Source organism: Saccopteryx leptura, chromosome 3 (genome assembly GCF_036850995.1).
Source record: "Saccopteryx leptura isolate mSacLep1 chromosome 3, mSacLep1_pri_phased_curated, whole genome shotgun sequence".
NCBI lineage: Eukaryota > Metazoa > Chordata > Mammalia > Chiroptera > Emballonuridae > Saccopteryx > Saccopteryx leptura.
This window is the reverse complement of record NC_089505.1, coordinates 122,566,961-122,594,135: the sequence shown is the minus strand read 5'-3', so window position 1 is coordinate 122,594,135 and position 27,175 is coordinate 122,566,961. Positions and strand designations below refer to the sequence as shown.

General features: G+C 38.8%; 1 protein-coding gene across 3 annotated transcripts in view; it reads left to right on the top strand.

Annotated features, from left to right (window-relative positions):
- LOC136397662 (putative selection and upkeep of intraepithelial T-cells protein 1 homolog) overlaps window positions 1-26,312 on the top strand; it is a 48,464-nt gene extending 22,152 nt beyond the window's left edge. For all 3 annotated transcript variants that reach the window (XM_066372167.1, XM_066372170.1, XM_066372168.1), the window contains 7 exons: window positions 906-1,253; window positions 3,720-4,001; window positions 6,878-6,988; window positions 11,409-11,501; window positions 12,282-12,389; window positions 18,466-18,588; window positions 26,010-26,312. In XM_066372167.1, coding sequence (XP_066228264.1) covers window positions 906-1,253; window positions 3,720-4,001; window positions 6,878-6,988; window positions 11,409-11,501; window positions 12,282-12,389; window positions 18,466-18,588; window positions 26,010-26,026 — 1,082 coding nt within the window. In that variant the 3' untranslated portion in view covers window positions 26,027-26,312. The remainder of the gene's footprint in view (window positions 1-905; window positions 1,254-3,719; window positions 4,002-6,877; window positions 6,989-11,408; window positions 11,502-12,281; window positions 12,390-18,465; window positions 18,589-26,009) is intronic.
- The last annotated feature ends 863 nt before the right edge of the window (window positions 26,313-27,175 follow it).

The window sequence follows — 27,175 nt, the reverse complement described above, 5'->3', positions numbered from 1 at the left end:
AAATATTAAAAAACACCCCACCAACAGTGTAAGAGAAAATAGTCTAGATTGTGCAGAAGTCCCCCCTACATAGTCTATTAGAGTGATATTTGAGAGATGCAGAGAAAATAATTTTTTAATTAAAAAATACACCCATAGAGAATATTTTTGAATTCTAAAGAGATGAGAAGAGAAATCTTTCAAGTGTCACGGTCAGTGTGGATTTCTGCAGTCTAAGCAAGAATGTTTGGCAGTTGGCCTGAGGCTGAGAGAAAGAACAAGAGTAATGATCACAAATGTTTTTTGGAGAAGACTCTATTTGCCTGAGCAGATCAGTGAGCCTACATTAAATGATTAAACACTTAGATTATAGAGTTCTTTGTTAAGACTAGTGGAACACTCTCTAACTAGTCTCCGTTTTCCTACTTTCCTCTAATTTTCATCTTGAGTTTTTTTAAAGAGAATCAAAGAAAAGGGAAATATTGTCGATCTCTGACAAGATACTAAAATAGTTAGGCAGTCCTTTTTATAGGTGGTATTTGTAGAGAATGTTTAGAGCCCATTGATACCTAGAAAGGTAGGAACACATATTATCCTTATTAAGTCAAGTTAGAAAATAAATTTGAAATTATTAGGAACAGAAATATATAAGATATATATGCATATTAGTACAATATAAAAATATGGCAGAATGGCCTGCAACACCTCACTGAAAGATGTGAAATGACGTGTCTGTATATGTTTTTGTAATTATATATATTTATTATAAACGCTGTGTGCATAATTATTTATATCTACATACATATACATGTGTGTGTATATATATACATATACATATCTATATTATATATAGATATATGGTGATTCAAATACAAGGTGCCACTTGGCTCATCCTCTCAGTATTCTGTTATCATCTCCCTTCCCAGGATGGTTTACAGTGACTGGCTTACAGGGACCAATCTTGGCTCCACTGGGTGGAGTAGTTGAGCTCAGCTGTCAGCTGACCCCACCACAAACTGCAGAACACATGGAGATACGCTGGTTCAAGGATCGCTACACACAACCTGTTCACCTATACAATAATGGTAAAGACTTGTATGGAGAAACTATTTCCAGGTATGTGGAGCGGACAGAGTTCCTGAAAGAAGATATTGGACAGGGTAAAGTGACCCTCAGAATCTTCAATGTCAGTGTTGATGATGATGGGCAGTACCATTGCTTCTTCAGAGATGGTGATTTCTATGAGGAAGCTGTCATAGAAGTCAAGGTCACAGGTAAGGATGAATGCCTTTGAGGTGTTTATGCATCCATGATTCTCAACTCATCTGAAGCTGAATATTAGGAAAATTCTCAATGTTTCTATTTTCATATTACATGGTTAGGTTAACAAGTTCTAATTCATGCATTCCCAGTTTTTGAACAGGGAAGAGTGCAGGATTAAGAATGCAAATTGTGGCCTGACCAGGCAATGGCACAATGCATAGGAGTGTTGGACTGGGATGCAGAGGACCCAGGTTCGAGACCCTGAGGTTGCCAGCTTGAGTGGGGGCTCATCTTGTTTGAGCAAAAGCTCACCAGCTTGGACCCAAGGTCGCTGGCTTGAGCAAGGGGTTACTCAGTCTGCTGTAGCCCCACTGTCAAGGTACAAATGAGAAAGCAATCAATGAACAACTAAGGTGTCGCAACAAAAAACTAATGATTAATGCTTCTCATCTCTCTCCGTTTCTGTCTGTCTGTCCCTATCTATCCCTTTCTCTGACTCTCTCTCTGTCTCTATAAAAAAAAAAAAAAGAATGCAAATTTTGTCTGTCTGCATACATTATCTTTATCAGCGAGAACTATTTTCCTATGTCCACATACACTGTTAGATCTGTAAACTATCAACAGAATCCTTTCAGGATTTATTACTATTTTAAAAATTATTTCTGACAACATGCTAGTAAAACCTGATTTTGTAAACTACCTGAATCTTTACAATAGTCAATAGTCTCTCTAATAATAATTTTTTTTAGCGTGTGCCCACACATGAGAGAGAGAGAGAGAGAGAGACAGAAGGGAAGGGAGAGAGTTGAGAAACATCAACTCATTTACTTTAGTTGTTCATTGATTGCTTCTCATACGTGTCTTGACCAGGGGGGTCCAGCCAAGCCAGTGACCCCTGGGCTCAAGCCAGTGTCTTCGGGGTTTTGAACCTGGATCCTCAGTGTCCCAGACCAACACTCTATTCACTGCACCACCGCCTGGTCAGGCTAAATTGATATTTAAATTAAATAAACTTAAAAAACAATCCTCAGTCTCACTGGTCAAATCTCGGGTGCTTAATAGTCTCGTGTAGCAAATAGCTGTTGTGTCAGACAAAACAAATACCAAATATTCCAATCATTGCAGAAACTTTTATTGGAAGAGCTGCTCTGGCATAACACTTTAAATCTTTTATTATTCTTTCTTTACCCACACGTTTAGTCAAGTCTTATGTCCCAGGCAATGTCCTAAAATTTTTCAAAAACTAGTTTATATTCTCTAAACTGAAATGTACTGCTATATTTTTATAGAATTGTATTTTCTATTTCATGTACATACCTATTATATACAAAAATGTACATATAGAATTTAATTAAAGTTGCAAACACATTTTTATTATTTGTTACTTAGAACTTAGGGCAGTTCAGACATGAGTAATGATGAAGATATAAGAAAAACATTAGGTTATAAATTCAAGAGGACTGAGGACTTGACGGTTCTTGTTCATTATTATATGTCATTATATCTAGTTATCTATATATGTTAATTATATATGATACATTATATATTATATACATCATTATATATGATATCTATATATGTTCATTATATCTAGTCTTCTAGATTTAGGAAATAATCAATATACTTTTCTTAATTTATTTTTAATTGAATTTTGGGGATGACATTGGTTCATAAAACTATACAGGTTTCAAGTGTACAACTCAAACATCATCTGCATACTGTATCATGCACTCATCACCCAAACGAAAGTCTCTTTCTGTCCTCATTTATCCCCCCTTTGCCCATTTCCACCTGGCCCCCACAACCTTTCCTTCTGGCTATCACCACATGGTTATCTGTGTCTATGAGTTTTGTGTACATATAAATATGTGTGTGTGCTTAATTTCTTCACCTCTTTTTGTCCAGCCCCCTAAATCCTCTCCCCTCTGACAGCTGTCAGTGTGTTCTATGTATCTATGCTTCAGTTTCTGTGCTGTTTGTTATTTTGTTCATTAGATTCCACATATAAGTGAAATCATATGGTATTTGTCATTCTCTGACTGACGTATTTCACTTAGCATAATAATTTCTAGGTTCATTCATGCTGTCACGAAAAGCAATAGTGTCCTTCTTATTTACAGCTGAGTAGTTCCATTGTGTAAATACACCACAGCTTTTTTATTAACTCATCTATTGATGGGCACTTGGGCTGTTTCCAGATTTTGGTTATTATAAATAACGCTGCAATGAACATAAGGGTGCATATATTCTATTGAGTTAATAAATGGAACAAATATATATTTTCTCCCCTAACTTGTTTGTATAGCTCCTCAGTCTGGTTTAATCTGTAGTTTATGGTGAAAATCAGGCCCACAGTGCTTGGTTATCAGCCTATTTAATGGAATAGTGATTCGAGTGGGGGAAGGGAACTTTTCTTTATATTCTGTTTCCCTTTTATTCACCTACAAACACTACATTTCTCCTTTATTTCCAACCAGCTACAAGTTTAGAAATACAGATTCTTGTGCATCCTCCAAATACCAAAGGTGTATTGGTGGAGTGTAACTCAGAAGGTTGGTTCCCACAGCCTCAAATGGAATGGAGAGACAGCAGAGGAGAGATCATTCCACCTGTATCAACATCCCATTCACAGGGTACGAACAAACTGTTCAACATGAAGATGACCCTTCTCCTTAAACAAAGCTCCCATGGGAATATCACGTGCCACCTTCGAAATCCTCTAACTGGTCAAGAGGAAAGGACAAGCATTGTCTTAGCGGGTGAGATCTGTGTGTTTATTCTTCAAACAATGACCATTGTCATAAAATTTATAAACTAAAGAGAAAAATGAATATACTTTTCACTTGGTTTCTAGGATATTACATTCTCTTGGCGTTATTCATCATCTTGCTCATTTTTTTTTTATTCTCTTCTGTACTTTATCTTTTATCTTTATCTTTTTGATATAGGAGTTCCCCAAGGTTTAGTCTTTGAGTATTTTCTCTTGTGTCTTAATTCAATCATATGGGTTTAAATACCATCAATATGACAACACTTTCCCAAATGATAGCTCTGACCCACACTTATCTCTCAAACTCTAGAATCATCTCTAAACTTGACATCTCAATTTGGAAGTCTAATAAATATCCCAAATCACACACATCAAACACTAAGCACCTAATCACTTCCTAACCTGTGAAATTTACTGCCTTCCCAATCACACTTCATATTGTCAGTTTCAAAGAACAAAATCCTTGCAGCCATCCTTGACTTTTATCTTTCTCTCATACTCTATATCACATCTGTCTAAAGATAATCCTAGCTCTACCTTGAAAATAAATCCAGAGCCTCATCATTCCTCACCACTTAATTGCTGCCATCCAAGTCTGAGACACCATTACTCATGGTCTGGATATTGGCAATAGCATCTGAAAAGTTCTCCCTATTTCTACTCTTGTCTACTATGATATATTCTCTATACATAACTAGAAGAACCCATTTAAAACATGAGACATACAACACCACCTTTTGTTCAAAACCATGCAATGGTTTCGTTTTATTCAGAGTAAAATGCCCCACAATGTCCTGCATTATCTGTGCTCCCATAACCTATCTGACCTCATCCCCTAATATTCTCCTTTATCCACTCTAGTCTAGTCTAGTCTCACAGACTCTTTGCTATTCCACAACCAAACCAAACTTACTCCTACCATAGGAGTCTTTGCTCTAATTGCTCCCTCTTCCAAGAATGCTCTAATTCAACTAAATTCCATTGTCTCCTTCAAGTCTATATTTACCTCTCACTTATTTCATAAAGACTACATTAAAAAGCCAATTTAAAAAATGCAATCTGCCCACAATAACTGGGATTCCCTATCTCTTTACCCAACTTGAACTTTTTTCTACTTAGCATTATCATCTTTATCTGCTCTGTGTGACCATAGGATCATTTCCAGGTGACCTTGAGGTATCAAACCTAGGACCTCAGCATCCCAGGTCAATGCTCTATCCACTGCACCACCACCTAGTCAAGCTAAACTACCTACCTACCCTTTGCCTACAGAGTTCGTAGCAGAATATATATGTAGAAACAAAAAAAAATGGATAAAATCTTTGTTAACTTATTTACAACTTCAGTAAGTAATAAAAGACATATTTCCTGAGTTAACATGAAGACATAACAAGTAGATATGCACTTTTAAAAAACATATATTAAAATAAATGTAATTAACACAAACTTTGGGGATCAAGTTAAAATTCTGGAAAACAGAAACATCTGAGGGAGATCTTATTTTCTATTCACTGAACATTAGAAAACATAAATAATATTCAAAACTTATGATAACGAAAAGATCATATTCAAAATTTAGTCTCACTTAGCACTCCGTCCCTGTCTAACTTGTGAGCTGACAAAGCTATTTTCCAGCCCACTGGGTTGCAGCTCATCTGAACATAAAGTTGGCTCCAAAGTCATGGAGTTCTCAGTCCCCTGAATTTCACCAACTCAATCCCAGTTTCTGCCCACCAAACATAATTAAAATTGTGAGTAGCAGAATTTGTGATTAGCTCTCTAGTAACTTCTTCTGTTTACTTTCTTATACATAATTGTATGTTCTCGGTGAAATAGAGATTTTTCTCTTAGAAGAAAGATATAAGATTACCAAACAAAATAATAGGTGTCCATGCCCAGTATGTACAAATCATTTTTAAGAGAATGTGGAATTTATGTAGGTATCAAATATAACTAATATATATATAAGGATGCAGAAAGTTCCCTTTGTTTCTCTAGGTTTTCCCACCCCAAACCCTGGAAGAACATTTGTCCGTACACAATGGCTAGCAAAGAGTAAAAGAAGCAGCTTGTGGCCTGGCCAGGCAGTGGCACAGTGGATAGAGTGTTGGACTGGGATGCGGAGGATACAGGTTCGAAACCCCGAAGTCACCGGCTTGAACGTGGGCTCAACTGGTTTAAGCAAGGCTTGCCAGCTTGAGCCCAAGGCCACTGGCTTGAGTAAGGGGTTACTTGCTCTGCTGTAGTCCCCTGGTCGAAGCATATATGAGAAAGCAAAGAATTGATGCTTCTCATCTCTCTCCCTTCCTGTCTGTCTGTCCCTCTCTCTGTTTCTCTCTGTCTCTGTCACAAAAAACCCCAAAACAAAACAGCTTGTGCATAGAATAGAAAAGGAGGAAAGTTTACATGTACTTATGTCTCTAAATGTATTCTGAAGCATAAAGCCAGACCCAGTGAATATATTGGAGAATTCAGGACTGCATGTATATTGATCGCTTAAGCAAAAGGACTGAAGGACTGAGTTGAGTCTGAGGTTTGGTGGGAAAACACTAGCTCTGCCTCTTCCCCTTTAGTCAGAAAGAACATGAGATAGAGTGGATAAAAAAAAATAGGGTTGGCAGTAGGGAAGGTGTTTCTTCACTCATCTTTACTCACAACTGGCTCAAACACACTCCAGACCCTTTTTCCCTTTTCATTTTTCAACCACCCAGTTATAACTGCCTCCCCAAACTAGTTTAGGTCTAATCTCCCAGGGTCATGGGGTCTTGAATGGAAAGGTGCTTTGGGGGAATCATGATTCCTGGTTTGGTGGCTCCAAACACTCCAACATTCCTAAGTGGTAATAATTAGGGCTCTGTATTTCAGATCAATTGTTTCCATGGAACGTTATTTGGTTGCTGACCCTGAGCATAATTCTGGCTCTGCTGGTGATCTTCATCATGGTGCCCAGTGTTGATCTACATAATAGATTGCAAGGTAAGTACGTTTGAAGGGTGGGAGATATAAAAGGGGATCAGGGAGCTAAAGCCGCAATAAGTTTAGTTAACATTTATCACTATAGTTACAAATTTTTTTCTTATAATGAGAAATTTAAGTTCTACTCTCTTACCAACTTTCAAATATGCAATGCAGTATTATTAACTATAGTTGCCAGTGTATATATTCTATTCCCATGACGAATTTATTTTCTAACTGGAAGTTGATATTTTTTAAATCCCATCACCCAGTTTGCTCATGCCCCCATGCTCTCCCTCTGCCCATCACCAATCTGTTCTCTCAATCTATAAGCTTGTTGTTTTTAAAATTTTTTTAAGATTTCATATGTAAGTGAAATTATACAGTATTTATCTTTATCTTTCTGAATTATTTCATATAGCATAATACTCTCAAAATCCATCTATGTTTACACAAATATCAAGATTTTATTCTTTTTTATAGCTACATAACATTCCATTGTGTGTGTGAGTGAGTGCATACATGTTTTCTTTATCCATTCATTCATTAATGGACACTTAAGTTGTGTCTGTATCTTGGCTATTATGAATTACACTGCAATAAATATGAAGATGCATATATTTTTAAGTTAGTTTTTTATTTTATTCAAATAAATTATAGTCATTAACCACTTAATGACAGAGATACATTTTGAGAAATGCATCATTAGGAATTTCATCATTGTGCAAATATTATAGGGTGTACTTTCACAAACCTATATGGTAGAGCCTACTATACACATAGGCTATCTGCTATAGCCTATTGCTCTAACAATAGGAAAAACTAAGTTTCCTTCCACTTTCCTGGGTTCTTGGCTGAAACATCACAATAATACAAAACAACAAGAACAAAAACAGATTAACATCAGAAAAACAAACCAAAGTTTAATAACATGTGTACCTCCTGTATACATGGAACAGACCCAGAAAAGCTAAGTAACTCACCAAAATGGCAAAAGCTGGCACCTTAAATACTATATTCAGTTGAGGGCTAAAGAAGATGTTGGGTTGGAGAAGTCAGTTATATGGAGTTACCAGAAAAGCACAGTACACAAGTGTAAGGCTGTTATGTTGTATGTGGAATTGTAATTCTTCTATGGAGTCACAGAAAAACATTTCACAAGACCTGCATTTGGAGAAGATTAGACTTTTGCAGTAAGATTTTTTTAGGGTTGAAATAGGAGGCTGCCCACAGGTTTCCAGTGTCTCATTTCCATTTGTCCTACCCGGGGAAAACATCCCGTCTTGTCATCATTGAGAACGGTATAAAGACCAAAGTTCAGGTATTCTGCATTATGGTTTAGTCCATATCAAAGTTTAGTTTAGTCCAGGTGCTGCTCAAAGTCTGTATTTGGGAGAACATGTGGCTCCCAGCCCACTCAGCATTGGGAGCAAACAAAGTAAGCACTTGTCTACAAGCAGAAAGGCAGAGAAAAAGGCTGGATCATTGTTCAGCCTGTGTTTATATTTTTGGGCTGGGAAGAACTAGCTTTTCCTTAAGTCAGCTGTAAAACCAGTAGCAGCAGCCACTATCATAGCCACCTGGTTCATGCAGGTTTGCGTTTGATTCGGACAGGTGACACTGAAACAATGGAGCCAAGAACTAGTGGGCCGTTATCTTTAATCCTAGCTTGCACCCAGCAGACAAGAAATAAACATAGTGGGAAAAATATTTCCCTTTCCATTCAGGGCTCTCAAAACCACTGACTCATCTGAGTTTCCTAGAATCAAAGTTTCTAGCTACCAGCCTTATTCACCTCTGTTTCCCATCACCTTCTCTCTACACACACTCTGCACAAACTAGCTTTTCCTTCAGCACTCCACCATTTTGGCTGCTTCTCTTCTCCCCCATGTGGCCTTTCTCTACTCCCTTCTCTAATGCAAATCTCAAGAACCGAGACAGAGCAAGCTCCCGGTATGCCTCATTTTATAATTTAGAAATCAAAACCTTTAATCCAATATACAAACAAGGAAGTCTCTGATACAAAGTCACTTAGGTTGGGAAAGGCTTACTCTTAAAACTAAGCCTTAGGCAATAATGACCCTGTCTACTTACAGCCTGTTCCCCACACCCAATGAAACTATAAGCGAGCAAATAAATATATCATATTTACAAACTTATTTGACCGATATCAACCAATCTCTGTCTTTAAAATTTGGCAGGTTTACATTGGTTCCTGGCACTAACCAATCAGAATCTTCTTCTAGTCTAGACTGACAGGGCTCTATGGCTGCATTTTGGCTTTCACTGTGCCTGCCTCCGATAGGAAGCACAGAAGCACCTCCCAGCAGCACCTTCCCTCACACCCTGGGAAGCTGGAAAAAGCAGTTTTTCCTCCTTGAACAGGAGAGGGAGTATTAATCTCTTTAGTTAAGCCATGTGCCCCCACTCCCACCACGCCCATCCAAAATTATAAATGCTATAGCTTCCTGTTGGAGCAGACTTTCCATTTTTATTAAATATAATGTCCAACTCCCTTTCCACATCAATGGCTAGTTACCTACCTACATTAACAGTCATGCATATTCAAATCAGTTCCTCTTGCACTGATAAAAGTTTCTAGAGACAGGCCTTGATTAAAGTTTCTAGAGATAAGGTCATCCTCTTCTTGGTCCAACTATAAAGACACCCGTACAAATGGAGATTTTCCTTATAATGTAAATTTATTAACTTTAACTTGGTTTTCAGAACTTCTCTCATGGCTGTAATTTCTTAAAATTAACAAACCTAAAATAATTCTTATGCCAAATACACATATTTCGGGGCCACAAATTCTGTACCTGACAGCTCCTAGGCTACAAATTTGTACACTATGTTACACTCCTGAATACTGATGGTTACTGTAACACAATGGTAAATATTCATGTGATGCATTGTGCTATTATGATGGCTACAACATTACTAGGAGATGGAAATTTTCAGTTCTATTATAATCTTATGAGACCACCATCCTATATGTAGTCTATAGTTGATTAAATGTCCTTATATGGCACATGACAGTACCCAGAGTGAAATTGCTAGAATGGTAGGTCTAGTTTTAATATTTAAGGATCTTTCATACTGTTTACAATAGTGGCCACATCAATTTACATTCTCACTAACACTGGACATGCCTTCCCTTTTCTACACATTCTGGCCAACACTTGTTATTTCTTGTCTTTTCAACAATAGCCATTCTTTTTTTTTTTTTTAATTTTTTTTAATTCATTTTGGAGAGGAGAGGGAGAGACAGAGAGAGAGAGAGAGAGAGAGAGAGAGAGAGAGGAGAGACAGAGAGATAAGGGGGGAGGAGCTGGAAGCATTAACTCCCATATGTGCCTTGACGAGGCAAGCCCAGGGTTTCAAACCGGCGACCTCAGTGTTCCAGGTCGACGCTTTATCCACTGTGCTACCACAGGTCAGGCCAACAATAGCCATTCTAACAGATATGAAGCAATATCTTCTAGTGGTTTTGATTTGAATTTCCCTGTTCATCAGTGATGTTGAGCATCTTTTTATGTTCTTGATGACCATCTGTATGTCTTATTCAGAAAAAAACATTTACTCATATCTTCTGTCCACTTTAAAAATTGAATTTATTTTTTGTACTGAGTTGTACAAATTCATTATATAGTTTGGATATTAGCCCCTCCTCAAATATATGATTGCAGCTGCTATAGCTTCTGAGGCTCTCTCAGACTTTGTAACCATTTATGGTAGAATTCTTCAGCTTGCATGTATTTTCTGGATTTTTCAACACACCAGGCTGCTCCCAGTCTGTCTTTTTCCCTGAGGGTGGCAATGCAGTTCTCCCTTGCCTGCACACCCTGGCCTGCTTTCTGCTCTTGCTCCCTATCTACCAGCACTTGCTCTCACTGTTGCTCTCAGAGCAGAAACAGGGAGCCAGCCACAAAGTTCAGGGAGGGGTGGATTTGGCTTGTGGTGTGCTGGGCTTGCCAGCAGGCCAATTTTGGGGAATCCTTGGGTCAGGTTTCCTTTAGCTCATAGGCAATCTTCTTGATGAAATCCAGAATGCAGTCAGCAAGAACCATATCCCATTAATGCCCTCCTTAAATCTTATGTGTAGTCTCCTAATCAGTTTCCTTTCCCCCACTGGTGGATACACTGGATATGCTGAGAGATGAATGAGTCTCTCTGGAGCCTCCTGCATAGCTGGAGAAGACAGGTATTTACTGCTGGCTCTCTCATCCCTAGGGGAGAAACTACAGAATCTCATTTAGTCTTAAACTGTGCATCCTTGGGGAAGGGTCAGGCTGGTTTTCTTACCCTTTCCAATGCATCCACACTTATATATTTTTTGCTCCAGTGGAGTGCTGGAACTTCTCCTCGAGAAATCCAGATTTCCACAAGGCTCTCCCTTAGGTAGGTAATGATTTAAGTCAATGTTTTACGTGTGTTTCAGAACTACAGCAGAATCGAGTGAGATCCAGTGTACAGTCTTCTGCATGTTCCAGAGTCTGTACCATAGACTGCCTGCCTACTACCAGATGCACAGGTGGGCAACACTCCTCCTAGGTTCCTTGGTATATGGTCCTGTGTCTCACAACTCTCACAGAAGCACTTCTTTTGTGAGTGGGTGCTATATTTTGTTGTTTAAGGGAGGGGATAAGGACAGAAATGAGGGACTCCTTATGCCACAATAATGCTCATGGGTCCTAGTATGCTACAATTTACCCACTAAGTGAAACTGCCTAGAACTCTGGCAGAAGAATGGGCACTGCTTGTGGTAGTGAGCCCCCGCACCATAGAAGATTTTCATGGAAAGACTAGATAGACACAAGACAATATAATATGTGCTTAATAAGATTTTAAATAATATGTTGCTTAATGACCCTTTCATTCATGAAACTTTAGGTGGTCAGAGATCTCCAGAACTACCCTTCTCCTGGCCTGTTTCACGGCTGGGTAAAGTGATAAATGTGTTGTGCTCTCTAATAAGGCACACTGATGGGTGTGCTAGATGGAGAAAAAGAAATGAGTTCCTTTTCTCCAGGTCTATTTAGCCTCAGCCAAAAGCCTGACACATCCTAGGACAGCTCTGCTTCTTGTCCTAGTCCCCAGAAACTTTAGCTCTAAGATTTTAGGAACTTTAGGTCCTTTCGATTCTTAAACCAATGCCTTGGTCCTATTCTGTTTTTACTTTTCCTTAGTCTTATTCTAAATGAATACAGAAGGATGACATTAAAATATAGCTCTCGCTTTCTTGGTGCATTTTTCCCTAATCCAAAATACCACCCCACCAATAATCAGTGATTATTTATCTCTTTTTTTTCAGATTGCTCCAGAAAATTGAGAGCTCCTATAATAGTGGGCATATTAATAATCTTGTCTTCAATTTGTGTAATCACCTCACTCATTCTCTATTTACATCACAAAAGCCGAGGTATGTGGGATCAAAAAGGTGGGAACTTCCAGAAAATATTTTCTTTTCAAAATACCTTGTCACTGGTAAAATATTTAGCCAAAGGAGAGTGATATGTGTTTGAATTACAGGGCCAATCAACACTAGGACCTCATGTCACAGGGTTTGGAATACAGCCTCTTGAATATTTTGTGATTAATGATACAAACCGTTGATGCTTCTGCCCCTTCGGAAACAAAAATATTTTCTTTAGTCTTAATAGCCTCAGTCATCATTTCACCTAAGAAAAGATGCCAATTGTTGTTATAGTTTTAGCCTAGAGGAGGTACCGTGTTTCCCCGGAAATAAGACAGTGTCGTATATTAATTTTAGCTCCTAAAGATGCGCTAGGTCTTATTTTCAGGGGAATGTCTTATTTTTCCATGAGCAAGAATTCACATTTATTGTTGAACAAAACATCAACATTTATTAATATACTGTAGTCATGTCATCACAAACATCAGCATAACCAGCCAAACTCTGAATTCCATCAAGAATTTCTTTTGACTCTATTTCCATGTACAACAATCTACACTTCTTCCCCAAAAATAAGACAGTGTCTTTTATTAATTTTTTGCCCCTAAAGACATGCTAGGTCTTATTTTCAGGGGAGGCCTTATATTTCTAAGTTTAAAAAATTGCACTACGTCTTATTTTCAGGGGATGTCTTATTTTTGGGGAAACAGGGTAGTAATTCAGTAAACCTTAAACTTTTAGGAGACACAGATTTCTGTTAGAGACTGAATCAAAGGGAAGGACCCTCTTAAAATAATTCATGTCCACACAGAATTTGCTCAATTTCGTAGTGTGCATGGACACCTGAAACTGAACTTTCTCTTTGGCTCTCATTGAGGGTGAAATTAAAAAGGAAATTGTGTAAGTTTTGGAGTCACTGACTCTAATACATCTGAAAAGTGTCCTCAGCTCTATCTTTGACATCCCCATGGAGATGATGCTTAGAAGGCAGTGATCAGCCAGGTAAGGTAATTCTTCATTATAAGCTGGAGATATAACTCGAGCCAAAAACTCACGAAGTGGAAGTCATAAAGTAGGGCTGGATTATTCAGAGGATTTTATTTAGTAATTTTCTCCTGTGAAATTAAGACATGAATTACCTTAAATCAATCCATACTGGAAATGTATTTTACATTTTATCTAAGAAAGTCCATACTTGAGTTTGGCATATTAACTATGTTAGCAGATTTAATGCCACATCCATCAGTATCAGCAGAAATAAGCAAGATGCTATAATAATATGAAATATATATTATATATTGTGTGCATTCAATTTTATATAGATTAATATACAATTGACCCTTGAACAACATGTGTTGAAACTGCATGGGTCTAATTATATGTAGAACTTTTTTCAATAAATATCTTGGAAATTTTTTAGAGACTGTGACAATTTGAAAAATCTCCCAGGTGAAACTTGTAGCCTAGAAATATTGAAAAAAATAAGAGACAATTAGATTATGGACATGTAAAATATATGTATATGTTTTTCTATGATTTTCTTAATAACATATTTCTCTAGCTTATTTACTGTACAAATACAGTATATAATAATATAACATAGAAAATATGTGAAGTTTTCATGTGGTCAGTAAGGCTAATAATCAACAACAGGCTGATAGTAGTTAAATTTTGAGGGAGTCTAAAGTGATAGGCAGATTTTCAACTGTGCAGGGGATTCCGTCCCTAACCCCCGAGTTTCAATAGTCAACTGTATTTATTCTTCAGTGAATTAGTTTTTATTGGTGATAAAATCTGGTACACAAAGAAGTTGAATAGCTTATTTACATAGCTAAGTGATGGTGGAGCTTGGACTTCAGGTCAGACATTTAGATTCTGCAGCCCTCTGTTTCAATACCTGTACTGTTTCACTATGAAAAGGAAATAACAAGAGAGAGATTTAGTCATCTATTTTGTGAAAAATAATAATCACTGCAGGGCAATATAGCTGGGCACCTAGTGATTTGTGAAGCTCCCAGGAGATAACTCAAAGCCCCAAGGATAGGCTGCAAGTCAGTGTCATTGTCATTGTCAAAGCTGACCTGAAATCTTTAAGAATGAGTCTCAAAATTAAAAGTCTATTTTTGCTTGCTCTACCCTGAGAACCTAAAACCAAGTCCTCACAGAGGACTCTACCCACATTGCTCACAACTGCTGATCATTAGGTAGGGCCAGAGCCAGACCATCTACTAACCTCTTATTTAATTGCTTCTGAACTTTCTTCTTTTTACTTAAAAATAGACTTCTCCTGAGAATATTGCTTCCTCTGTAAATGTCTCACTTAGCAGCCTCCCTCGCTATACAGCCAACTTTCTGTTTGCCCTGCCTTTTCTGGATTAATTTTCTTCTTGGTGATTATCAATGGAGAAATCACTTACTAATTCATTTAACAAATATGAAGTGCCAGAAACTTCCATAACCGTTGTATACTTTAAATCTGTAACATCTTATGTAATGTCTATAATCATCTCCACCTCCGTGATGCAGATACAGAAGAACAGATGAACTGTTCTTTGATTAACTCCTATCAGTTGATAGCAAGTAATAAGATTATTCCTGGGATTTGAATCATGGGTCTCTTATTCTGAATATTTTACAGTAAATCAGATTGCTTTCCTAGAACTGCCTTTTTACCTTCCTGTCTAATTCTATCCCTCTCTTCTGAAGTGAAGAGGGTATTTAAAAGTTGCTAGCAGTCTTCACATGTAGGTCTATGAGTTTGTAGGACAGATTCTATAAGCCCTATCAGAGCTTGGGGCTTCTCCGAGAATGGAGGATTTTGGCTTTTCCAATTATATAGATCACTGGTGGAGAATGGGACATACACAAGGAAAGGCTGTTCCTCATGGTCAGGATCAGTTCCCAAAGGGGGGGTTCCCTGAATGACAAGATAGGATCCCTTCCCTGTCCACATTCTGATCCACTCTGATTGTGGGGAGGGGATGAGGCAGTGGAAGTTATAGCCTCCTCCTGTAGCTGCTGTGTAGACTCAGGGGCTCTAGTTTTTTACCTAATGGAGGGTGGCAACTCACTTTCCTCATGAGACTCTGTGTTAACAGAGGTCCTGGGGTACTCCTTATATTCCCTTCTTGCTTTAGACCCAAATCTGGCCTGACTAGGGAGGAGTGGCACCCTGTCTGTATTAAGCAAACTTTTAGCCATAGTGGTGGATTTAATGTTAAATTTAGCCACTGATCAATATATGGAAACTGATCAGGACAACCTGGATTCCCAGTTACTATATTCCAGACTGTTTTTACTACCTGGGGATTAAAAACCCCAACTTTCGGCCATTTAACCCCAAAGGCAGGACATTCTGACTCACAGAAAGTGCGAAGCCTTCTCTTAGACCATTTAATTCCACACTCACGGTTGTCTTCATAAGCTTCTTGAAAGTGCTTTAAAGCCCTGGCCGGTTGGCTCAGCGGTAGAGCGTCGGCCTAGCGTGCGGAGGACCCGGGTTCGATTCCCGACCAGGGCACACAGGAGAAGCGCCCATTTGCTTCTCCACCCCTCCGCCGCGCTTTCCTCTCTGTCTCTCTCTTCCCCTCCCGCAGCCAAGGCTCCATTGGAGCAAAGATGGCCCAGGCGCTGGGGATGGCTCTGTGGCCTCTGCCTCAGGCGCTAGAGTGGCTCTGGTCGCAACATGGCGACGCCCAGGATGGACAGAGCATCGCCCCCTGGTGGGCAGAGCTTCGCCCCTGGTGGGCGTGCCGGGTGGATCCTGGTCAGGCGCATGCGGGAGTCTGTCTGACTGTCTCTCCCTGTTTCCAGCTTCAGAAAAATGAAAAAAAAAAAAAAAATAGAAAAAATAAAAAAGAAAGTGCTTTAAAAGACAACCTAAAGGGGTCTTCTGTGAACTGGCCCTTCCTCCCATATTTAGTAGTCAAGGCCACCAATTACAGAATTAAACTACTTCAGAAAATCCAGAAATTAGTGCACCAATAAAAACAAAAAGATAAGACAGATAATTAACTAGCACCCGAAATAAAAGGTGTTTGACTATAGAGATATTAATTATTACACTAAACCAAGGGAAGAAGCCAACAGAAAAGAACAATTTCTTTCAGAGGAGAAACCTATAGGTAGGGCCCCTTGAAGCCAGAGATTCTGAATCCAAGAGAAGATATGTAGTGGAGCAGGGGAGAGGGGTCCAAGCCATGAAATGTCACGAGAGATCTCTTGAAGAAACAAAGAAAATCTGCAGTATATACAAGTCATCATTTGAGATTGCTTTTTAGTTAGAAGTTTCCAATTTTAACACAAAAGACCGAAGCCAGGCTTTAAAAAAAGACACATTTTAGACATTAAACAAAACTTACACACACAAGCGCACTTTCATAGACGAAGGAAGGGCTCCCCTCGTGGCCTCTTAGGTGTAATGCAGGCCACATCCCTGCAAGGACTTGAAACTTAAACTCAGGAAAAGAAAGGCTAAGATCTTGACAAACACAGAGAAGTCTCTGGAAGTCTGAGGTGAGATTAATCAATCCAGGTTAGCTCAGTCTCCACTGATTCAGTGCGATGTGAGACTGACTAATCCTGGACAGACTCAATCTCCACTATGCCTTCCTAGAGCACAAACGAAGTCCCCACTATATTTCTCTAGAGAACCCAACATCTCTGAGGGCCCGAGGCAGAACTGGTGGACCTGGTGGACCTGGTCCACTCAGTTCTCACTAATGTCCCCCAGAGTACGAGCAGATATCCCTTAGAGTCCAAGGCAGGACCTAGAAACTCTCCACCGATGTCTCGGTCTTGGATAGTGTACTGCAAATATGCCGACCACGTCTGATCTATTTCATCGTTCTCACTACAGAACAGAAAAGCAAGCATACAGACATACAGAGGAAAGCTAGCATTCAGTAAAGCAAAAAGAGTTACTTTACTTACCTCCTCAAGTTCTCTGCAGAATAGTACAAATTGTTGAATTTGGAAAGTGGGGGTGTCTACCGGGGAACTGTCTGAACCTACAGGAAGACTGGGAGCCCCAAAAACATTTCAGGTGGTGCGCCTCTCCTTGGCACTCAAGCAGGACCAGGCAGCCTCCCAGAGAGATCAGCAGATTTGGGGTGCCTCTACCTGGTGATGCAACACACCATAGGCCCCACGTTGGGAGCCAAATGCTATAAAGTACCCAATCCACAATTCCACAGGTTTTTGTAGAGGCACATAGTCCAAATAAGTTTTTTTAAAAGTTTTATTAAAGGAGGAAATTTATTAAATATGCTGGCTGCATATAGCTTACACAGGGCAGTCCCAAAATCCCAAATAGTATGTCTCATTAATATTCCAGGGGTTGGTTATATATCCTTAATTATACATGGGTGGGGAAAAAGCATGACATCACAACCTTTGCCCAGAGATACACACATTAACTACATGTTTTCAGAAGAGGAGAGGTAGTTTCCATGAGGACAAATGCCTGTAAATGGCCTATTAATATAAGAAAAGGTTGAATTTAATTTTTTCTCTGCCTGCACCTGGATAGCTACTCACCCATTTCCCCACAGGTGTCAGAGAATCCAAGTCTCCTTCCCCTTCGCATTTACCACAGTGCCATCGGCCATCTGGTTTTATGCTAATCACACACGTACAGAGATCATTTACAAAATCTCTATGTATGCCTAGCCCAAGTTAATAAAATGTTCTTTAAGCTTCCTAAAATATTAATATTAATTCTGAAGCCTTTGGTACCTTACAACAATTCTAGACTATTTTGTTTCACCATACCCGTCAAAAGTCTTAGAATTATTGAGAGCGTACAGCACCAAGTAAAAAGGTAAAGACACAATGTATTGATCTATCCTTCAACTTTGGCCAACCAAAGCAAGTGTCATGCTGCTCGAGGTAAGAAGATGTATCTGCCTCTATACAGCCCCTTCCAGACTGAGCCCAAGCACCCTTCTCTGCAGGATCAGCTACATGACCCAGCCTACTTCTTCCCCACCCTCTTATAAGCCCGGAAATATGGAGGAATAGGACCATAAAAAGTAAATCTATTATAAACCTGGGACCCTCTAATTCTTGCATCTCTCTTCAGTTCCTGTTTCAGATCCACATTTCGAATTGGATATTATGTGGTTGGAAGATATGACTGTGATCCTGTGTGTTTTGATTGTCTTCATCACCATGCTCATTTCCTTTGTTTACTTTAGATTCAGAGGTAAATGGAGTGGGAAGGGTGGTAACTCAGAGGTATCATTCATCAGACGATCTCTGGATGTCCCAAGAGATGACTTTTCCTGTCCTTGTGCCTTTATAGATGGGAAATGAAAAACAAAACAAAAACCTATACCCTATATAACGGTTTCCTGATTGTAGACTTTTGAAACTCCTGGTGTTTCTACAAGAACCAGTGTTAGTGCCTCAGCTTCCGACCAAGATCTCAGGTTTGCCTTCACGATGTGACAACTCTCTCAAACAAGCTTCAAAGGCCCAGCTGTTTTTTTTATCCAGAAGCATTCACTAAAGCTTTCTGTAGCCTGAGTTTTGCAAGGCTGATGTATTTTCTTCTATTTTGATCTCTAAGTCAGAATTGGAAACTTAATATTATAGTTTCTCTTTCAAAAAACTTTTAAATGTCCACAGAAGCCAGACCAGAAACATATCTGAACATGTTCACAGGAAGGCACATGACTTTGAAACATCTCCTAACCAAGGCCCTGAAATGACAATCCTGGCTTTTATTGTACTAATACGATCTTATAAAAATGGAAAGAAATGCGGATTTATTCACCCAGGAAGAAAATATTAACACTTTGATTCTGTGCTCCCCTAGTAACTACAATCCTAAAAAGTTACATTAAAAAAGTTATGTAAGGTTATTTAAATATATATTCTTGATTACCAATAGATTCCCACCTCCCATACACAATGCAAATCCACTATATAGAGTGATTGTGGTTAAAAAAAAAAAAAAAAAGATGAGTTACGTGCAAGCCTCCAGGTTAGGCTGGAAACCACAGGGTCATACACTGCTGTGTAAGTACCTCATGTTAACCAGTTGTGCCATCAGAGAGCTCCCCCTACAGGGCCTTCTGATTCCTGTCGAAGTTAAGTCTCTGTTTTTAAATTCTGGCATGAGAAATTATTTTTACTTAAACAAAAAAGGCCCACAACCTAGAACTACAAAGAATGGGTATTTTTGCTCAATCTTTGTATCCATTGACTCTTGGATTTTTCTCTATACTAAATGTGGAGAACAGCCAGATATTGAGGTGATCAATTAGGACAAAAAGCCAAACTGAAAGTAACAAGCCTTCATCTACATGTGTGGTAGAAGCCAAGAAGGAAAATAGTGCTGGCCCCTCCCATTTCCGTTCACCCCATAAAACAGTTCTGGGCCAGGGTCAACTGACATGCATTACAGGTGGGAAAATTTTGTTTTGTAAAAAGGGAGTATTGGAAAAAAGGATTTACAGCTCTATGGAGTGTGGTGTGGCCTGTAGGGGTAAAGAAAAGAAGGAGAGACAGAGAAGGACTAGGAATAGGAAAGTACTGAGTTGAGTAGAGGAGAATAATTTACTCAAGACAGCCCTCACACCCCCCACCCCACAAAAAAAAAAAAAAAAAGATCTTAGCAGAGGTCACTGGGAAGCATCTCAGCTGAGTTCCCAGTAAGAAGGTCTCCAAAAGGACATCCTGGGCTGGGAATGCAGATATGCATATGTACATGGCTGCCTATGGGACTGGGACAGGGTCCTTGACTGCATCTCCCTGCAGAGACTGCAAGGCATTGACTGTGCACCAAGCCTGATGTGGAGAGGACAGCTTTTCCACATAGGGCCTGACAAAGTCTGGGGTCAATTTCCTGTGGTCAGACATAGGGATTACACAAAAGATTTTGGCCTGGAGTCAGACTCCTCATTACCTCAGCAAAGTTGAGAAAGTCTACCGGTTGAGATTTTTATTTTTTGTTTTTTATTTTTTTTATTCATTTAAATTTATTGTGTTTACATAGATTCAAGTGTCTCATCGAATACATCCTCCCACACCCCCAAATTCCCCTCAACATCCTTCTTGCCCCCTCCCCCTAACACCCTCCCCGCTTTCCTCCAGGATTTGCTCTTCTACTCTCTATAATGCTGTTATGTATATATAATTTCACCAAGCTCTTTCCCTTCTCTGATCTCATCCTCTCATCCCCTTTCCCTCTGTCCGCTTTCCCACTGGTCCCTTTGATCCCTCCTCTGCCTCTATTCTGTTCCTCAGTTCACATTGTCCATTGGATTCCTCATATGAGTGAGGTCATATGATACTTTTATTTCTTGCCTGGCTTATGTCACTTAACATAATAGTTTCCAGGACCATCCATGTTGTTGCAAAAGGTAGTATTTTCTTCTTTTTCATGGCCCCATAGTATTCCATGTGTATATGTAGTACAGCTTTTTAATCCACTTGTCCACTGAAGGACGCTTGGGCTGTATCCAGATCTTCATTATTGTAAACAGTGCTGCCATAAACATGGGGATGCATTTCTTCTTTTGAATCAGTGATTTGGTGTTCTTAGTATATATTCCTAAAAGTGGGATGGCTGGGTCAAAAGGCAGTTCCATTTTTAATTTTTTGAGGAATCTCCATACCATTTTCCACAGTGGTTGCACCAGTCTGCATTCCCACCAGCAGTGCAGGATTCCCTTTACTCCACATCCTCACCAGCACTTATTATGTTTTGTTTTGTTAATGTGTCATTCTGACTGGTGTGAGGTGATATCTCATTGGTTTTAATTTGCATTTCTCTAATGATTAGTGATGTTGAACATTTTTTCTTTTGCCTATTGGCCATCTAAATGTCCTCTTTGAAATGTCTATTTTGCCCATTTTTGATTCGATTATGTTCCTTGATTTCTCTTATCAATGTTTTATAATTTTCTGAGTACAAGTCTTTAACCTCCTTGGATAAATTTACAGCTAGGTATTTTCTTTGTTGTTGTTGCAGTAGTGAAGGGGATTGTTTTCTTAATTTCTCTTTTGGACAGTTCATTGTTGGTGTATAAAAATGCCACTGGTTTTTTAATATTAATTTTATATCCTGCCACCTTGCTGAATTCATTTATTAGGTCCAGTAGTCATTTTACTGAGACTTTAGGGTTTTCTATGTACAGTATCATATCATCAGCAAATAATGATAGTTTTACTTCTTTTTCAATTTGGATGCATTTCTAAAATCTACATTCCTCTTTACTAGATTCCCTGCCCACCCCCCCATTCTGTTTACAAAAGGACCGTTAACATTTCTTACATCATTGGTTTGATTGTAATAAATTCCTTGAGGGTTTTTTTTTTTTTTTTTTGTACGGGAAGCTTTTTATTTCTCCTTCTATTTTAAATGATAGCCTTGCTGGATAAAGAAGTCTTGGTTGTAGGATCTTGTTCTGCATTAATTTGAATATCTCTTGCCATTCCCTTCTCACCTCAAGTGTTTTTGCTGAGAAGTCAGATGTCATCCTTTTGGGGTCTCCTTTGTAGGTGATTGACTGCTTTTCTCTTGTAGCTTTTAGTATTCTTTCTTTATTTCTTAGCTTTGGTTTTTAAATTATGATGTGTCGTCGTTTAGGTTTATTTGGGTTCCTTTTTAATGGGATTCTCTGTGCTTCTTGAACTTGTGTGACTTTTTCCTACATCAATTTTGGGACATTTTCAGCTATGATTTCTTCAGTCAGGTTCTCTATCCCTTGTTCTTTCTCTTCTCCTTCAGGGACCCCTATGATACAGATATTGTTACTCTTCCTATTGTAAGAGAACTCTCTTAGAGTTTTCTCAGACGTTTTGATCCTCTTTTTCTTTTGCTGTTCTGCTTCTGTGCTTTTGCTTATCTTGTCCTCTAAATTGCTGATTCGATCCTCTTTTACATCCCGCCTGCTTTTCATTCCTTGTAGTGTAGTCTTCATTTCTGATATTGTGTTTATCATTTCTGTCTGATTCTTTTTTATGATTTCAATGTACTTTTTGATGCCAGATATCTCATTGTTTAGGTGCTCATGTTGTCTGTCTATGGTTGCTCTAAGATCCTTGAGCATCCTCACAATCATTATTCTAAACTCTGCATCCGGCATCTTAGTTATTTCCATTTCATTCAATTCTTTTTCTGGGGATTCCTCTAGTTGATTCATTTGAATTGCACTTCCCTGTCTTCCCATTTTGTCTCAATATAGACTGCTCCTTCAAATATGTTGTTTGTGTAGCTGAGTATATGGTTGGTGTTGTCTGACTCCAGCTTTCAATTGTGTAATTTCTAAATCTTCCTGGGATGGCTTGAGCTGTTTGTAATCCACTGTGGGCTACTTGTCTGCTGCTACTGCTCTTTTTGCTGTTTATGATGTTTTCTTTGCCTTAGCTGGGTCAGGTGTGAGGAGCCTTTCCTTAAGATATCACTCTAACTATGGTTGTTAGGTCTTGAGCTGATGCTCTGTATCTGGCCACTGGATGTATCGACCCTGGAACTCACAGGCCAGAAACTGGCGAAGACCTGTGGGAGAAACTGCTTTTGAATGGCCCTCAGCAACCTTCTTGGAGCTACAGGCAATCCAGAATCATCTTCTCCTCATCTGACACCCGATCCTGCACGTCGGCCATCTTGGGCTGCTCTCTACCGGTTGAGATTAAACCAATGCAAGGGACACGCATGTGCTTTGTAGAAAAAGGATTTATGCTTTTCTTTACTTTTCTTTTTTTTTTCATTTTTCCAAAGCTGGAAACGGGGAGGCAGTCAGACAGACTCCCGCATGTGCCCGACCGGGATCCACCTGGCATGCCCACCAGGGGGCGATGCTTTGCCCCTCTGGGGCATTGTTCTGTTGCATCCAGAGCCATTGTAGCACCTGAGGCAGAGGCCACAGAGCCATCCCCAGCGCCCAGGCCATCTTTGCTCAAATGGAACCTCGCTGCGGGGAAGGGAAGAGAGAGACAGAGAGGAAGGAGAGGGGGAGGGGTGAAGAAGCAAATGGGCGCCTCTCCTGTGTGCCCTGGCAGGGAATTGAACCCAGGACTCCTGCATGCCGGGCCAATGCTCTACCACTGAGCCAACCGGCCAGGGCCGGATTTATGCTTTTCAATCTGAATTTCTGCCACCAAGAACACCACCCATCTTGATTCCAGTGTCCATAGGCATGGATTAATGATAGAGGGAAGCAGTAAGGAGCCTGAAGCCTATTTCTTCTGCTCACGTCATTTAACCTATTGAGCCATTAGAATTAAAAGTAAGCTTAGAGTCAAGGAGAAGTTTTACTCTCTTTCATAGTGGAGGAGACCAGAGCTGCTAAGAAACAAGTTCTATTTTCAAATTTGTGAAACTGCAAGGCCATTTCTTAATCCTTCTCCTTGGTATCCCATTGAGACAAATGAAAAAATGCTTTAGCCATTCAAAGATTTTATCAAGTATCTTTATTTTGTTCTCCCCAGAATTCCGTGGGAAAAAAAGATCAAGTCAATACCTTAATTGATTTGAACTATAGATAACACAATGCATTGAACTGAAAAGACCCAATTTATTATCATTTATGCTCTACTAATGTGTCTTACATTACTAATATAGAGTTTTATAGCAACAACCTCATAATAGCATAACCAAATTGAAAATGGTTAAACTGGCCCTGGCCAGTTGGCTCAGCAGTAGAGCATCGGCTGGGCATGTGGAAGTCCCGGGTTTGATTCCCTGTTAGGGCACACAGGAGAAGCAACCATCTGCTTCTCTACCCCCCCCCCGCCCCCCGCTTTTCAGTGCCCCAGGCACTGAGGATGACTCCATGGCCTCACCTCAGGCACTAAAATGGCTCAGTTGTTGAGCAACAGAGCAAACTGTTGTTGTTGAGCTACAGAGTTGTAGCTCCAGATGGGCAGAACATCACCCCGTAGAAAATTTGCTAAGTGGATCCTGGTCAGAAGGCATGCAGGAGTCTGTCTCTCTGCCTCCCTCTCTCTCTGCCTCTCACTTAAAAAAATGGTCAAATCTGACTACAAATTGATATGAAAAACATATATACATAACACATGGATATAGAAAACAGAGTGTCAATAGCTATAAGGTTAGTGAGGGTGAAGGTTTGGGGAATGAGGGCAAAAAGGGGGAAATGTGGGCAGAAAGAGACTTTGTGTGGGCAGGGACAGGGCATGATGGGTGTGTAGATGGTATTGTATTGTGTTGAACACTTGAGACCTGTATAGTTTGGCAAACCATGTCACCCAATAAATTTAAAAAATAAATACAAATAATAAATAAAGAAATTAGCAGCTGGATTTTTAAATTAAAAAAAATTAACCACTTCTCATAATTAAATCAATTGTATTTTACAAAGACAAAACAATTTCCCCAAATATATTTCTTATAATTTTCTCTTTCTTTCTTTCTTTCTTTCTTTCTTTCTTTCTTTCTTTCTTTCTTTCAGGAAGGAAAAAAGATAAAAAGCATCAACTCATAGTGTGGCACTTTGGTTGTCCATTGATTGCTTCTTATACATGCCTTGATCTGGGTGCTCAAGCCAGGCCAGTGACACCTTGCTCAAGCCAGCAACCCTGTGCTCAAGCTAGAGACCATGGGGTTTAAAACCTGGGATCTCAGCATCCCAGGTCAATCAATGCTCTATCTATTGTGCCATGACTGGTCAAGCTGCTTAATGTTTTTATGTTTTTTAAATTTATGATTTTAATTTATTGTGTTTATATAGATTCAAGTGTCCCACTGAATATATCTCCCCCAACCCCGTGTTCCCCTCAGCACCCCCCTCATAATCCCCTTCCTCCATGCCTTCTCCCCTTCCCTCCAGGATTTGCTGTCCTGTTCTCCATAATGCTACATTATGTATATATAATTTCACTAATCTCTTTCCCTTCTCTGATCCCATCTTCTCTTCTACTTTCCCTCTGACTGCTTTCCCTCTGGTCCCTTTGATCCTGCCTCTGCCTCTGCTCCATTTGCTTAATATTTTCTTTCATTCTACCAAGTTTATGTTGGGGTTTTATGATTATTCCCATTGCTTTTTTAGTAGCTACTTTCTTTGCCTATTTATTGACTGAGTTCAGCTTTTTCATATGTTAAAAGTTGATTATTTCAATTCCATGTCTTTTATGTTTCACAAGTATCCAAGTTGCAGGAGGCTAAATAAGAATATTTAGAAAAATTTTAAAGAACAAATTCACAGACCCACTGCAACTTCTGATCTGTCTTGTGATGTACATATCAGTTTTATTGTGCAAAAGCCTTTTTAAAAACAAATATTGATTTAGTATTACCTCAGTTTATGAGGGTACAGAGAGAGAAAGAGAGAGATGAAATTCTTGATTAAAGTTTCACTAAGGTATCTCTTTATTTCAGCTGCAAAGGGAGAATATGCAAATTAAATCAGACTTCTTTCTAGAATTCCTTTATTCCTTGCAGGCTCCACCCTGTAGAAATTTCAATTTCATTGATTTAAGCTACAGAATTTGTGGTCATGACATCAAATTACAATATTTCTCATGGATTTTCCAAAGATGTCTCTGGCACCTCAAAGGAAAGCAATATGTTCTCAAACATGTTTTCATTTTACCTACTTGTCTTTAGAAAAATGTAATTTACAGTGCCTTGAGTATAATTTATTTCTTTGACAGGTTTCCTAGAAAGATAAGAGATTAAAGAGGAGCCAAACGTCTTATCTAGAACTCTAGACAAAGGCAAAAAGTGGAACAATATGCTAAGAGCTCAGAAGAAAATAACCGTGGACCTACAATTTTATATAATCAAGTAATTGCCAGGTGGAGGGAAAACAAAATATATTTGTATATTCAAATTTGCATTTCATCTGTAGCTTTTGTAAAAACATTGTTAATACTGGTAAAATGATGGAAATGAAATCAGAAGATAACAAATTAGGGGAACAACTGGAATAAAACCAATAATCTACATGGTAAAAAGGAACTCTCTGGAAGTAAAAATAAATCTACATCAATATTAAATGTCATATCTAGCAGTAATTAAAGAGAAAGCTACTCTTTAGTCTGTGATATGTACAAGAGACCTAACTAAACATAATGACAGGATGCAAAGACCAAAATTGGGGAGAGCTGCAGGAGGATATAGGGGGATAAATGGTGATGAACAGAGGTTTGACTTGGGGGGGGCATGAAAACACAATATAATATATAGATGATGTGTTGTAGAAATGTGCACCTGAAACCTGTATAATTTTGTTAACCAGTGTCACTCCCATATATTCAATAAAAACAAAAAAGATGAAAACTGCAACTTCTATGAAAAATATGTGGAAAGATATTAATACTGGGGGAAAATATAATTAAATAGAAATTAGTAAATATTAAAAGGTCATTCACAAAATTAAGATAAGAACCATACTAAAACTTTCTAAATATTACTGTATAGTACATATACACTGATAATACCCTCTTCAATCAAGAAAGGAAACATTTAAAGAAATGCAAGTAAAAATATAAAATTCTATAAACATTGAGTCAGATTTTAATGTGTCTCTGGGTTCAGGAATTAACAGTTCAAAAAATAGTAACTGTTTTATGGGTTCCTAATATAATGACCTGATTTAACATGTGTGTAGCATGTTTTTCAGGATCTGGAGCTAAAGAAGTTTTATTTGTAAAATAAAATATAATAACTTGATATGTAAAAAGATTCATAAAAAATGTCACCATTTAGGGTAAATGAAATCTGAAACACTGAGACTACTGTCAACAAGCAAACATTTAAATGTATCAAGTTTAGGTGATTATTTGTGGAAATGGAAAATCATACATTCCTGATTTGA